General features: G+C 38.0%; 1 protein-coding gene across 1 annotated transcript; it reads right to left on the reverse strand.

The window, feature by feature from the left end:
• Window positions 1-1019: 1019 nt before the first annotated feature.
• LOC117989505 (uncharacterized) lies at window positions 1020-6532 on the reverse strand. The gene is made up of 5 exons (XM_034976884.2): window positions 6427-6532; window positions 5572-5746; window positions 4932-5069; window positions 2118-2275; window positions 1020-1119 (listed from the first exon to the last, which is right to left on the reverse strand). The coding sequence occupies exons 2-5, from the start codon at window positions 5734-5736 to the stop codon at window positions 1026-1028; spliced, it is 555 nt and encodes a 184-aa protein (XP_034832775.1). The 5' UTR covers window positions 5737-5746; window positions 6427-6532; the 3' UTR covers window positions 1020-1025.
• Between the last annotated feature and the right edge of the window lie 7235 nt (window positions 6533-13767).

Raw genomic sequence — 13767 nt, forward strand, 5'->3', positions numbered from 1 at the left:
CACAAGGGTAGGTAGGTAGGTGCTTAGAAATCTGTATTGGACCTTTTATTACTTTTTAGGGTTCCGTACCTCAAAAGGAAAAAAGGAACCCTTATAGGATCTCTTCGTTGTCTGTCTGACCTAAAACCTAGAGGGTACTTCCCGTTGACCCTAGAGTCATGTTTGGCAGGTAGGTAGGCTGATCTGATAGCACAACTAAAGGGAAAAATCCGAAAACCGTGAATTTTGGTTACATCACAAAAAAATGTGTTCACGAAAAAATAATTAGTAATTTATGTCATAATTTTTTTCAATTTGAGGGCTAAGAAGGTACAATGACTATCAAATTATGAGATCGTCAAACATTTGTATCCACATAACTGAAGACTAAAGGTAGGTACGCTTGAATATATTTTGACGATAAGATAGGAACACAATAATAATTAATTGCGCACAAACCAGACAAAACACAGCTCTAAGTTGATTAAAATAGTTTATTAAACATTACTTGTAGTAATTCTTTTAATAAGTATTTTAAAAAATTAGATATTCAATCGATTATTTCGATTGTTGCAATGTCGTGCATAAAAACATGAGTTATTATGTTGTATAGTTGTATAATAAGTGTCAGGTAGGTATGCGATTTCTTTTCCGCACTGTTTTCCTGTGCCCCAGTGTTTTACAGCGAGCAATCGATTCTAGAGTTTTGAATTTGAAACGTTTTCAGCCTTTTCGCGCACTGTACATGCAGTGACGTCACCGGGTCTTATGTTATTTTAATTATACACACGACTTATACGAATTTCAATAATCTCTGATATGCAACTATTGTGACTAATTCCGCTGTAGGTACAAATTAATCTTTAAGCTTTAACTAAATTGGCAGGTATCTACTGCTATCCTTTTCAGCAGGGTGCATTAAGAAAAGGATAGTAATACTTATTAAGGACCTCCCATTTAAGTTTAGTTTGTTTAGAGACTGTGCGACAGAATTATCCACAATATCTTTTTTAATTTTTTGAAATACCTATAAACGTATTGTTTTACTAAACTCCGATCAGCTTTTCAATTTTCAGGAAGAGGTTGAAAGCAATCACAAACGATGTTATTGTTACTACGGTGATGGTAACTTTCATGGCTCTGAAAATGAGAAAATATTGATGAAAATTGATGTCATACTAAAGAAAATTATTGTTTCTAAAGAGGCAACTATCGTATCTTTTTGCATGGGCGCCCTTTGGCTTCTGTCCACCTGACGTGGCGAATTTTTTGCAGTTTTGACTTCCATCTAGATGTTCGTAGAGGAAGAATTAGAGCGTTTCAATCGCAGAAGAGAGACTTCTGCTTAGAAAACTCACATCGACATGTATTTGTCGTAAATCAGAACTTATAGGATGCGAATCCTGAGTTTAGGGCGAACCAAAGGGACCAGTTCATGTGACTCACTTCCTGCTTCATCAGTCCCCAGTCTTGGTACGTCACACAGTAATTAATAAACCTTTCATCTTTTAGATGTTATTTATTTAAATTTGTATTGAACAAAAGCTATATTATATAATGTTGATGAATTTTTGAATGACAAATTCTAAATAATGCATAGAATAATCAATATTTTTTACATTTTCTTTTATACTATACATATAAAAGGAAAAGCTTAATAACTGACTGACTGATCTATTAACCCACAGCTCAAACTGCTGGACGGATCGGGCTTAAATTTGGCATGCAGATAGTTATTATGACGTAGACAATTATGATATAGACGTAGACGTAAGAAAGGATTTTTGAAACACAACCCCCAAGGGGGTAAAATAGGGGGTTGAAATTTTTCCAGTCCACGCGGACGAAGTAGCATACGCTAGTGATGACATAAAATTTTAAAACGGTGAGATGAAATGCTTGGTTCAATAAATTTCGCACGACATACTTAGCAGGATATGTGATTACCAATTTCTTAAGACCCCGTGTAAATAAGAAATATATTTACATAAAAAATGATGATGATTATAATTATGATAGAATGTTCTATCTAAAGCCCCGAGCACATCTACAGTAAGGCTATCGAGGGGTCAGGTAGAGACAACATCATCAGATCTTGGTTACCATGTTATTGTAGTGCCGTCGAGATTATCACTCACCCATCTGCGTTGTGGAAGTACAATGCGCTCCGCAGGGTGTAGTACACAAGCTGCATGTAGCAATAGATGAGGTAGTACAGCGCGAGCGCGGTGGCCGTCACCGAGATTTGGATAAGCTGCACCAGCTCGCTTATCACGTGCCACGTTCTAACTCCCACCTAGCAAAAAAAAAGCGTTTAAAAATTAAGAAGAATTAAGAAGATGCTGACTGACTGCGGTTTTTGAAGTCTGAAATAATAAAAAAATGTTCTGTCTTCATGTTCATGTTCATCAGAATCAGTTCAGCGATTGAGCCATGAAAGTCAACAGCATTAATATAACTAACGAAACCGTTAAAAGGTAACTCTGATTCACTCTTGGCCGGTTTTTTCTTATATATCTTATTTAGGTACATCAAGTATAGTTACAATAAATTATAAAATAGGCTGTGCAAGGAAATTATGTAGGGTCAACAACAAAGCTAGGTTTGCCCCTGTCAGACGCCAGTTCAAGCGACTATGGACCTATTATCATCATCATCATGATCAAACTATTACCGGCCCACTATGGAGCACGGGTCTCCTCTCAGAGTGAGCAGGGTTATAGTCTGCCACGCTGGCCCAATGCGAATTGTCAGACTTCACACACCTTTGAGAACATGGAGAACTCTCCATGCAGGTTTCCTCACAATGTTTTCCTTCACTGTTAAAGCAAGTGATATTTAATTGTTTTAAAAATGCATATAATTCCGAAAAGTTAGAGGTGCGTGCCCGGGATCGAACCCCCGAACTCCGGAAAGAAGACGGACGTCTTAACCACTAGGCTTGGCTATCACCACTTTTTTACCTAGGTGTACAAATTAAAAACTTAAACCAACTTATTCAAGTTAGTTACACATCAATTGGGTAACTTCAGGCATCAACAACGCGAAACGGAAGGATATACAAGATGATAAGTGGCTATGTACACAAACTCTTAATAAAATGGTAAGTTAATATCTGATTTCAATTAAGATATACTGCTTGTTAATAGAATTTAAAATAAACTGTGCGGAAATAAGTTGGCCAGTGGTCTTAACCTAGAGAGATAGACATCTCTACGTTTTAACTGAAAACAAGCATTATAGGTCGTTACTGTGGCCTTCTGCGAGTTCATTAGACAAGGTAAGCATAATTAAATATAATAGCTTTCTACTAAAACATAATCCATACTTACTAATACGTATAAATGCGAAAGTGTGTCGGTCTGTCAGTCTGACGAAAGGATGATTTTGACGAAAGATACCCACAGAGATAGCTTGTATCTCTGGGATGGGCATAGGCTTCTTTTTGTCCCGGAAAATCAAACAGTTCCCACGGTAACAGAGATAGTTTAGATCCCGGAAATGGATATAGACTAATTTTTGTCAAGAAAATCAAAGAGTTCCCACGGGAATCAAAAAAAACTTGAATCCGCTCGGATTGAAGTCGCGGCCATAATATAGTAAGACAGAAATATATTTTGTACCTATCTAATGCCTAGTTCCAACTTCATCGACAGGTTCAAAACGCAAATTCAATTTAAGTAGATCAAAGTTTAGTAAAAAATTCAGACATGCCCGCCTGAATTTTTTCGATGCGAAGATGCGATGCGAATTCAGGACCCTTTGACAAAAAACTATACATTTAGCCATTATAGACTATAAGTACTTATCCAAAGGGGTAATGCTGCCAGCATCTTGGGTACAATGCCTCGCTGCGGTGGTCTCGACGAGGTTTTAGATTTAATTTAATTTATTTTAGTTTAAATTTAATGTTGTTTTTTTATAGATTTAAGTTTATTAATAGTTTATTTGTTAACCATTGATAATAAAATGCAGTCATTTACTATGGAAACTGTGAATTAAGTATAAGTATTAAAAAAACAATTGGCGACTGCTATGAATGTTGACATGAGAAGCGTCCAATTAAAAAAGTCATAGAAGCAAGATTTATCTAGTAGGAAAGGAATTTAAAAAGATGAGCTTTCGAGTGTTTACCTACTATTATCGTATGGGCGTGGCAGAGCCGCGTACTTCATGGTACTTATAGATAAAACATCAGTCCAACAATAAAATGTTAGTTTAACGTCCTCTAAGAACCGTAGCTAGAGCGTCCACGTAGTCGTCACGACGTTAACTAATACGATTACATCTCATTTCACAATGAGGTACATTCCTAGATCAAGCCTACGTAATTTAGGGTAAGTTTTTTTTTTTTAAAGAATATTAGCCATGTTAAATGACTAATATTCCCCTTTCCTCTCCAATTAAGCGTCAGGCTTGTGCTAGGAGTAGGTACGACAATAGTGCAACAGGCGGGGTTTGAACCGTCGACCTTTCGGTTTTCAGTCCACTACCGGTTGAGCTATTGAGGCTCGAAGTTATTTTAATTTGATAAAGCGGTGATAGTATAGTGGTTAAGACGTCGGTCTCCTAGTCGGGAGGTACGGGGTTGGATCCCAGGCACGCACCTCTAACTATTCGGAGTTATGTACATTTTAAGCAATGTATCATTTGCTTTAACGGTTAAGGAAAACATTGTGAAGAAACCTGCAAGCTCTCCATAATGTGCTCTCATCGGAGTGTGAAATCTGCCAAACAATTATGTAGCCAGCGATGGGTTGATGATGATGATGATTTTAATGATAACACGCCTAGTATGTACATTAGTTTTGAATAGTAAAAATTTAAGGTAATTAAGTCAGCACGTTTCCGAAAAGTACTTAATAATAATAATTACTAGGTACGCATATAGTACTAGTAACTCATATACGAAAAACTGTGATTTATTAAAAGACTGGTTCTTGGTTGCTTACTTTTTTCATAGGTTTCTCTGGTTCAGTCTCCTCCGGGGGTTCTTTGAGAAGCTGCACAACTTTGTTAGGGCTTGGAAGCTGAAGGGTCGTGCAAGGGTGGACATTTGTGCAGAAGGCAGATATGCAAGTTTTCGCAAGCTATAAATCGATATATAATACTTAGTTAACGTAAAAATATTATAATAAGTTGTACTTATATCTTCTTATTACTCTTTTTTAAATGCGTAAGGGGCGCTATATGGCGCTATACGCGACCTTGTTACCGCCAACTGACAATTAATTATTAATCATGATACGAGTGATAAACCTAACTCCAGAAGGTCTAAAGCGCCAAGCAAATCGCATAGCAATCATAGCATACCTACGCGTTTCTCTTAGGTTTCTGCGATCTGATTTTTTTTAGTAAAAATGGCAAACAAACGAGCAGGTGGGTCACCTGATCTGATGTAAAGTGATTACCGCCGCCCATGAACATTTGCAGCACCAGAGGAACCGCCAATGAGTTGGTGGCCTTTCAGGAATTTGTTGGTTTGCCCCTTGAATAATCCCACGTTGAATGGGAGCACCACTGAATGTTTATCTTAGTCAGCTAAGGCAAACGAAAGTATATGAATGATTGATTGAATAATATAATATTTACAGCGTTGGTTCCATTGGGATATTCTGGTGTAGGGGGTGGTGGAGGTGGGAAGCATTCGAGGACCTTCTTCAGTTTCTCGCTGGTTCGAATACATCCGCAGCGGCGTCGCCAGCTGTCTTCTTCCTGCTGGTGACGAGCCAGCGTGCGTTGTACCTCAGACTCCATGGTGGTAACACTGTACGGGTACACCTACTGGTGTCAATTAGAATGGAACTTTGAAAGCGAAATATTTTAAAGTATTTACTCACCCCAACCCCGGCAAAAGACCGGCTTTAGTTAGAAGTTTCGGGAGAGCGATTTCCACCCAACCCTTTAGAGAAGCCGTCATCGGGTATTGGGAGGCTTCGAAATCTGTTTTTCTATCTTCTATCAGGTATTAGAATCTTAGAACATACGATTTTCGTAAAGATTGGACCAAAGATGCAACCTTGTACGACACCCGATTAATTAGTGGACACCACGTGGACCCTTAAAATATGTCTTTGGGTAGTGGCAGTAGGTAGGTAAAATATTTCTTGATTGTACTTTCTATAAAGTAAGTACTTAGTATCTATTTTGTATATAGATAGATGAACTGAATTTTTAATAGGTAGGCCTAGATACTTATTTAGTTGCCTTAGAGTTAGACCAATTCTTATACTTAGGGTAAAAAGTAGAGTCTAAGTAGGGTACACTAAAAGTGCGCACTTTTCAAGCGGATTTAATAAGATGCATGGTGCCTAAATTACCTGCATCGTCTAGGTAAACGTGTCCAGTCCAATCTTAGGCCACATAATCACTTTCCATCAGGTGTGATTGTGGTCACGCGTTTGCCTATGATGAATTTTAAGTAAAAACACAAAAATATCCACTTACTTTGAACAGCTCACAACAACTTTTGAGGTTAATCTTTTTTGGGCAATTTCCCCTGAAAATGATAAATAAACATTCGGATATCAATTTAATTGAATCATAAAATTATTCTGTAGACTTACCTACTTACGTACCTACTTAGCAGCAGTTACGATGTAATTTGGAATTATATTAAATACGAAAAATTCGCGGACATTCCCACAATACAACACAAACAAAAATAACTTTTTGACTTTTTTGACTTCATTTTGACGAGTGAAGCTTTTTGGGGACCTTTTGCCAGTAAATTCTCTTTTTAGATTTTGAAAAACATATATACTTATGAAAAAATCGGTAAAGTGCGAGTCATAGAGATGGTAATCATTCATCTAAGGTGCGAGTCCATAGTGCGAGTCAGACTACTACATCTACCTCGCTTTCGACTACATCGCGTCGTAGGTACAAGTTTTTTTTTTTTTTTAATTTTTATAGCGGCCAGAACCAGGCCAGTTGTTACAGTAGCAATAGAAATACACATTCTGTGAAAATTTCAACTCTTTATTTAATAGGAAAATTCCCTACACAAGTATTAAACTTATCCCATATTTTATTTTGGTAGTTAGGGCTGAGCAAGTAAACCCTTTTATTTTGGTAGTTAGGACTGAGCAAGTAAATCCTTTTATTTTGGTAGTTAGGGCTGAGCAAGTAAATCCTTTTATTTTGGTAGTTAGGGCTGAGAAAGTTAATCCTTTTATTTTGGTAGTTAGGGCTGAGCAAGTAAATCCTTTTATTTCTACACTATAAATAGAAAAAATCTGTAGGAGAAAGAATTCATTGCAAAACGATTATGAGACCTGCAGATCCATTACTCTAAGAAACTTGGCAGATGACTAGAAATCCTATTCTATCAGTAAGTAGGTAAGAAGTACAATTAACAACCTACCTAATAAGTCGGAAAGTATGATCAAAGAACCTGTCTATGTGAATCATAAAATGGGATTAAATCAAGGAGTAAAAATCCAAATATTAAGCAAGCAGGTACGTAACTGTACAAGCTGTTATATAAACGTACGCAAGTGATTACGTAGGTACGAAAATTTTGCATGAAAGCATTTAGCTAAATGTCAACATGTGCCTTTAGAATCTCACGGTCACCGCGCAAGCTCCGACAACGAGCGAACATACCGAAATGTAAAGAAATTTTGGTTTACCGCTAGACGGTAACCGTTTGTAACAGAAATATGATCAAGCCAAAACACGCACAGCTCAATATTAGTATAAGAGCTAGTGGGCGCACAGCTCATAATTGGTATAAAAGCTATCTGTTGAGTGAGTTAAACATGTCCAAATAAAGCCTTAATATCAAAAATTCTAAATTATAGACCTTAGAACTAGCTTAATAGATTTCAGCCAGGGAACGGACCGCCAATCGAACCTTATTGCCTACCTAGCACAAGATTTACCTACGCAGCCTACGCTAAGTTGGAGGAGAGAGAGGGGGGCAAGTCACCCGCACCGGGTTAGCGCGGAGGCTGTGCGGGTGACTTGCCAAGTATTTTCAACTTTCAAGTAGGATTACTATACCAAGTGGGGTATCATATGAAAGGACATGTAGATTCTAAAACTGATTTTTATAGTGCAAAATATCGAAAAAATACAACTAGTACAGAACCCTCGGTGCGCGAGTCTGACTCGCACATGGCCAGTTTTTCTTTATAGAATCGCAAATATAATATAACAGTCAACAATCAACAACAACTCAACAGTCAACAGATAGGTTTAAGTTCATTCAAACCAAAAAAAATTGGCTAGGTTTGCTTTGTTGTGGATCAAGATCTACTTAGAAACATGAGAATTGAGATCAATATCGTTAGTGAGTAGAAGAGTTAATGTAATATTAGTGAAGTTTCAAAACATGTTGAACCAAAAGTGCAACGGCTCCCGGACTACATGACACTTTCCATTAAAGCATTTGATAATACAGATAAGCTGTGATAACCTAATGGTTAGGACGTCCGCTTTCTAATCGGAGGTCGGGGGTTCGATCCCGGGCACGCACCTCTAACTTTTCGGAGTTATGTGCGTTTTAATTAATTAAGTATCACTTGCTTCAACGGTGAAGGAAAACATCGTGAGAAAACCCGCATGCCTGATAATTCTCTAAAATGTTCTCAAAGGTGTGTGATACAATGGGTGTGTCTACCAATCCGCACATGGCCAGCGTAGTAGACTATGGCCAAAACCCTTTCCACTCTGAGAGGAGACCCGTGCTGTGTAGTGAGCCGGCGATGGGTTGATGATGATGAAGGTGATGACAATGGTAGATGGGCATTTCAGTTAGATAAGCTAACCTAACTGAAATGTCAAGTCACGGCCGTGAAATACCTACCTTCTTATAAAATTAATAAACACCAAAACCATAGCAGGTCAGTTGCGGTTGTGATCTACAACCAGCAGTATTTCTCACGGGTTTGACACAGTTGCTGTGGGTATTAAATTATATCACCGAGCTTTGGGTCAGAAATGAAATGAAGTTATTATTATACTTAGTTTTAGCCGAAGTAATGATAAATGCTTTCTGATTCATGTATCACTTGAACGAATTACTGATCCATCACAATATTATTATAGGTACACTTTAAACTCGTTGTAGGGTACTCATAGTCGTGATAGCCTAGTGGTTAAGACGTCTGCCTTCTATTTGGGATGTCGGGGGTTCGATCCCGGGCACGCACCTCTAACTTATTTTCTTGGAGATAGCCTTTCAAGCAATTAAATAGCCGTGAAAACAAAACATCGTGAGGAAACCTGCCTGCCTGAGAGTACTGAAAGGTGTGTAAAATCTGCTAATCCGCACTGGGCCAGCGTGGCAGATTATAGCCTAAAACTTTTTGGTTCTGAGAGGAGACTCGTACTCAGTAGTGGGCCGACGCTGGGTGGATCGTAATGATGATGACTCGTAATAGGTAGCTACAAATCAGTCAGTTTATTTATAACTGTCGGCTTTTATAATATTTTAGCACAGTATAAGGAGAGACTGGGAGAGATACACTAGTACTCCGACGCCTTTGATCTCGTGGTCAGTGACGACCACAATACCTCTGCCATGGCTCTGCCAATATAATATGCGCAGTAGTTCCCAGATCCTTCCGCATACAGATAGGTATACCTACTACTTCCGCATGGCATAGGAGTAATACCTACTACTAGAAAGCCATAGCAAAACGCTATGGTATTTACCTCACGGTGACGCGATGTGACGGTCAAAGGAATAGATGAGCACCAGCTGACGCGTGTCGCTCGCAAATCGTACGGCCATTCACTCGGAGAAATATCTCAGGATTGTTTCACCTTCCCTTGCATTCGTGACCTTTCCGGCGCAGCCAACGATCTCTATGTTCTTAATACTTGTAATATTTATTATATTACTCGTAACTCGTCTCAATGAACAGGGTATGAATACATATTATGTGCTTATTATATAATGTTCATGAGGTTCTGGGCTCGAATTTTCCCGGCTAGGGTATAGATTAGGAACTTAGTGTGCCTTGCCAGTCAACAGGAAATAGCACAGAATCGCTTACATTGCTGACTGACATGAGCGTTCCATTTTAATTTTTTACTGAATATTATCTAAATTCATCATCATGATCAAGCCATCGCCGGCTCACTACTGAGCCCGGATGTCCTCTCAGAATGGCTTGGCCATAGTCTACCACGCTGGCCAAGTGCGGATTGGCAGATTTCACAATATACCTATAGAACTCTAGGCATGCAAGTTTCCTCATGATGTTTTCCTTCGCCGGTAAAGCATGTGATAGGTATTTAATTGCTTAAACGCACAGGTGCGTGCCCGGGATCGAACACGCGGCGATCCCCCGAAAAAGATCGCCGCTTTAAATATTATATTAATAACTTATTATTCTTAGCCTAACTGGGGGATAATGTAGCTATCTATCACGTTAGCATAACTTAAAATAAAACATAGACCACACAATTGATGTGATGATACGGAAGCAATACCTACCTAGTGCTAATTACTTGCTTTGTAAGTATGTAGGTATTATAAGCAGCCAAATACCAAGGTAAAGTTAACGCTTTGATGGCACAGATTGAAGGAACAAAACAGACAGAGTGTCCGCAAACAAAAGTGTATAATAATAGTCAGTACACAATGTCGTCTCACGCGCCATTTTAACTAAGTATATGGGTCAGTTGTCATATCAAAAGTACGGTTGACCTTTAAAATAAGGACTAAAATCGTACCTACTTTTGACATGAAATTTGATACATAAAGTTCAAAAAGTTAAAGTTCGGCGCGTGAAAGGTAGTTTTTTTACGCATTATATTTTTTTAATCGGTTTCTCCAGACTTGTATCATTTATTTGGGCACCGTTTATCATCCATCTTTTTCTTTAGTCTGTGTGACCCACAGACAATACGTTGGTACAAGGCTAAGTACACAATAGCAAGTGATTTTGGAAAAGCTAAGGCCAAAGATGATACGCCCTTCCTCCTTGCCTCGCCTTGTAGAGATAAGCTATTACACGGGCCGGCAAGCACGAAACGAACTTAACCCTTCAACCATGGCTTCTATTAAATCAGCTGACATCTTTACAATTAAGCCATTGTTTAAAATCTTAATTTAAAGCAGCTGTTTAATTTTTTACGCGTGTTTTTAATTATCATTACTGAGATCGTTCACGCATCTATCAGCGCGTTTTTATTATAGAATTCGTCTTACGGCCCGTTCACACATGGGAGTCCGTTTTACTGGTACGTTTTTAACGGATACGTCATAAATTTATGCTCTGTTCACACATAGGCACCGTATGACGTTCAACGGATCCGTCATTACTGGATGCGATGTGTGAACAGAAAACTCGCAGTATACCACACAGTAAAACACACAGTATCTATCCGTTAAAATTCTACGTATCCGTATATTTCCGTTCCGTCCGTCCAGTATTCGATGACAAAACGGAATGTCATTTTTTTACGGAACGATATTTTTTACTGTATACAGAATACTGTGCCATGTGTGAAGTCGCTTATACAACTACATACGCCATCGACGAAAAAAACGTACACGATTAAACGGAACAGTAAAACGGAGACATGTGTGAACCGGCCGTTACGGACGAAATTGGTATTATCCTGTAATCACGAACCTGTTATTTGTCAAAAATTATATGCATTTTTTTAACAAATAACAATGTTGCTAAGTAACTCATCGACAAATTAACAAGTCTTCATAAATCTGCGTAGGTAAACATCTGCTATCGTTACTGCGCTAAAATCATAGGGTTTTATGTCATCAGAAAGACGGTTCAAAGGGCTGCGATGTTTATGACGTATGCCAGCCCACCCATGCCAGTCAAGTAAGATGTTCCAAGCGGAAATTATGACTTACTTAACTGTCGTTGGTCTAGTTAGTACTGTAGTTATTACCATATGGATGACAAGGTCCCGGAGTCGATTCAACCATCAAAGAATGGATAGGCATTGGGTTTTTCTGTCAAGAAATTCTCAGTACTTACTAGCCCGTAGTTTTGAAGTTGGTGGTGTTTCACTCCTATGCCTCGAAGATCACGTAAAGCCGTCGGTCCAGCACCTGATCTCTTTCCGGTCGTGTCGGATTGCCGTCCCATCAAATTACGAGAGTGAGGTAGCACAGGGGCCAAATCTTTATACCTCTGTTAATCGTTTGTACCTGTTATATGCTAACCGCACTTTGGATGCGTTTTCGTACGAATTCGAATCGTGCGAACACGTAGATAGTAGGTACGTACCAAGTTTGTTTGTTGTTTGTTCCACAACAAACACAAACGTTTTTGCTGCTCAATGTCACTAAATTATAAACAAAAAAAAACTGACTTCCAAAACCACTACAAAGTAAAAAATAGCTTTTGTTTTGACACTGATTGAGTAAGAAAGTTAAGATCCGTATCCGTATCCGCGGATCTACATTTTTAATGATCCGGCACATCACTAGTTCGTATGTATCCACACGAGTCAAATTGGTCCGAAAACGCATCCAAAGTGCGGTTAGCTTAAAGTTAAATTAAAACCATTCAGTATTTTGCCAAGTATTTAATAAATAAACACGTTTACAGTTTACGCTGCTGAAGCTATACAAGGGACCGGCCTTAGCACTCTGTGTGATTGCCAGCAAGCAGATCTATAAACTTAAATACTAGATAGGTACAATATAACTATTGAAAAATAAAATAATAAACAAAAGTCAACAAAATATACAAACAATAAACAACAATCTCAATATCTCACTCGTAACTTTTTGAATTACATAATTTTTGCGAGGATTTTGCCCATAGAATTTAGAATACGCATAGAAGTAGCTAAGGGAGCATGATCGCCGCGGATGTCTAGTGAAACATCAGAACGGGTATTGTAAATCACGTAACTAGCTATATATACAAAATATTTATGTTGCTTTATCAGTGAAGCTATATTTGTCAAACTCCGTGGCGCCAACTGAGGTTTACAGCTAAAAATCAGCGGATGTAGAGCTCTTGTGTTTGTGCAAAGGCATACAGCATTGTACTGAGCTGGGATCTTTCTTCTGGTTGTGCTACAGAGCCTAGAGATGACATTGGTTATTGCGGCGCTTTTTCTGCTAAGCTTAAATACCCAAGTAGTGGGGGCGCCACGGGATGACCTATCTGTATGTAAAGCTGGTTAGGTACGAGTATGTATGGCAAAATTTCTAAATAAACGTTTTCTTCTTTGTGTGTTAGAAGTAATTGGTGCTTTCGAATTATTTCTGTATATTGTTAAAAATCGGACACACCCGGTAAGTAAGATAGCAGATATCATTTCTATTAACTGGTGGTTCAGCCAAATAAATATAACTGCCTGCTGCCTTTTCACTAGAAACGTGCGAGGAAGAGTAACGAGAGATGGTTATTTCCATAACTTAACTCAATAAAAACTTTTGCACTACACAAAGGTGGCTTAGTAAAATAAAGGTATTTTTATGTCACAGTTTTTATAAAGTAGTTTCTTTCATACTTTCGTAGAAAGTACTTTGCCAGAAAATAAATACTTTGGCTTCACAATATTAAATGGTGCCAAATATTTTAATAGCTTGACATACACAACAGATTAATTTTCGACGTAGTTATCATATGCATATACTTAACTACTTATCTTCAGTATTTTCACTTTAATGAAAAACTACCCTACGTTTTTCAATAGGCTAAATCCTCGGTAAATAATAATTTCAAAAATAATTTACTAACTAAAAATAACGAGTGTGTATTATTAGAGAGTAATCAATTAAAAAAAACGTAAATTAATGTGACTAAAAAATTAAAAATACATAAATGCATCACATACAATGCA

This window comes from Maniola hyperantus, chromosome 16 (genome assembly GCF_902806685.2).
Source record: "Maniola hyperantus chromosome 16, iAphHyp1.2, whole genome shotgun sequence".
In the NCBI taxonomy this organism is placed as follows: Eukaryota; Metazoa; Arthropoda; class Insecta; order Lepidoptera; family Nymphalidae; genus Maniola; species Maniola hyperantus.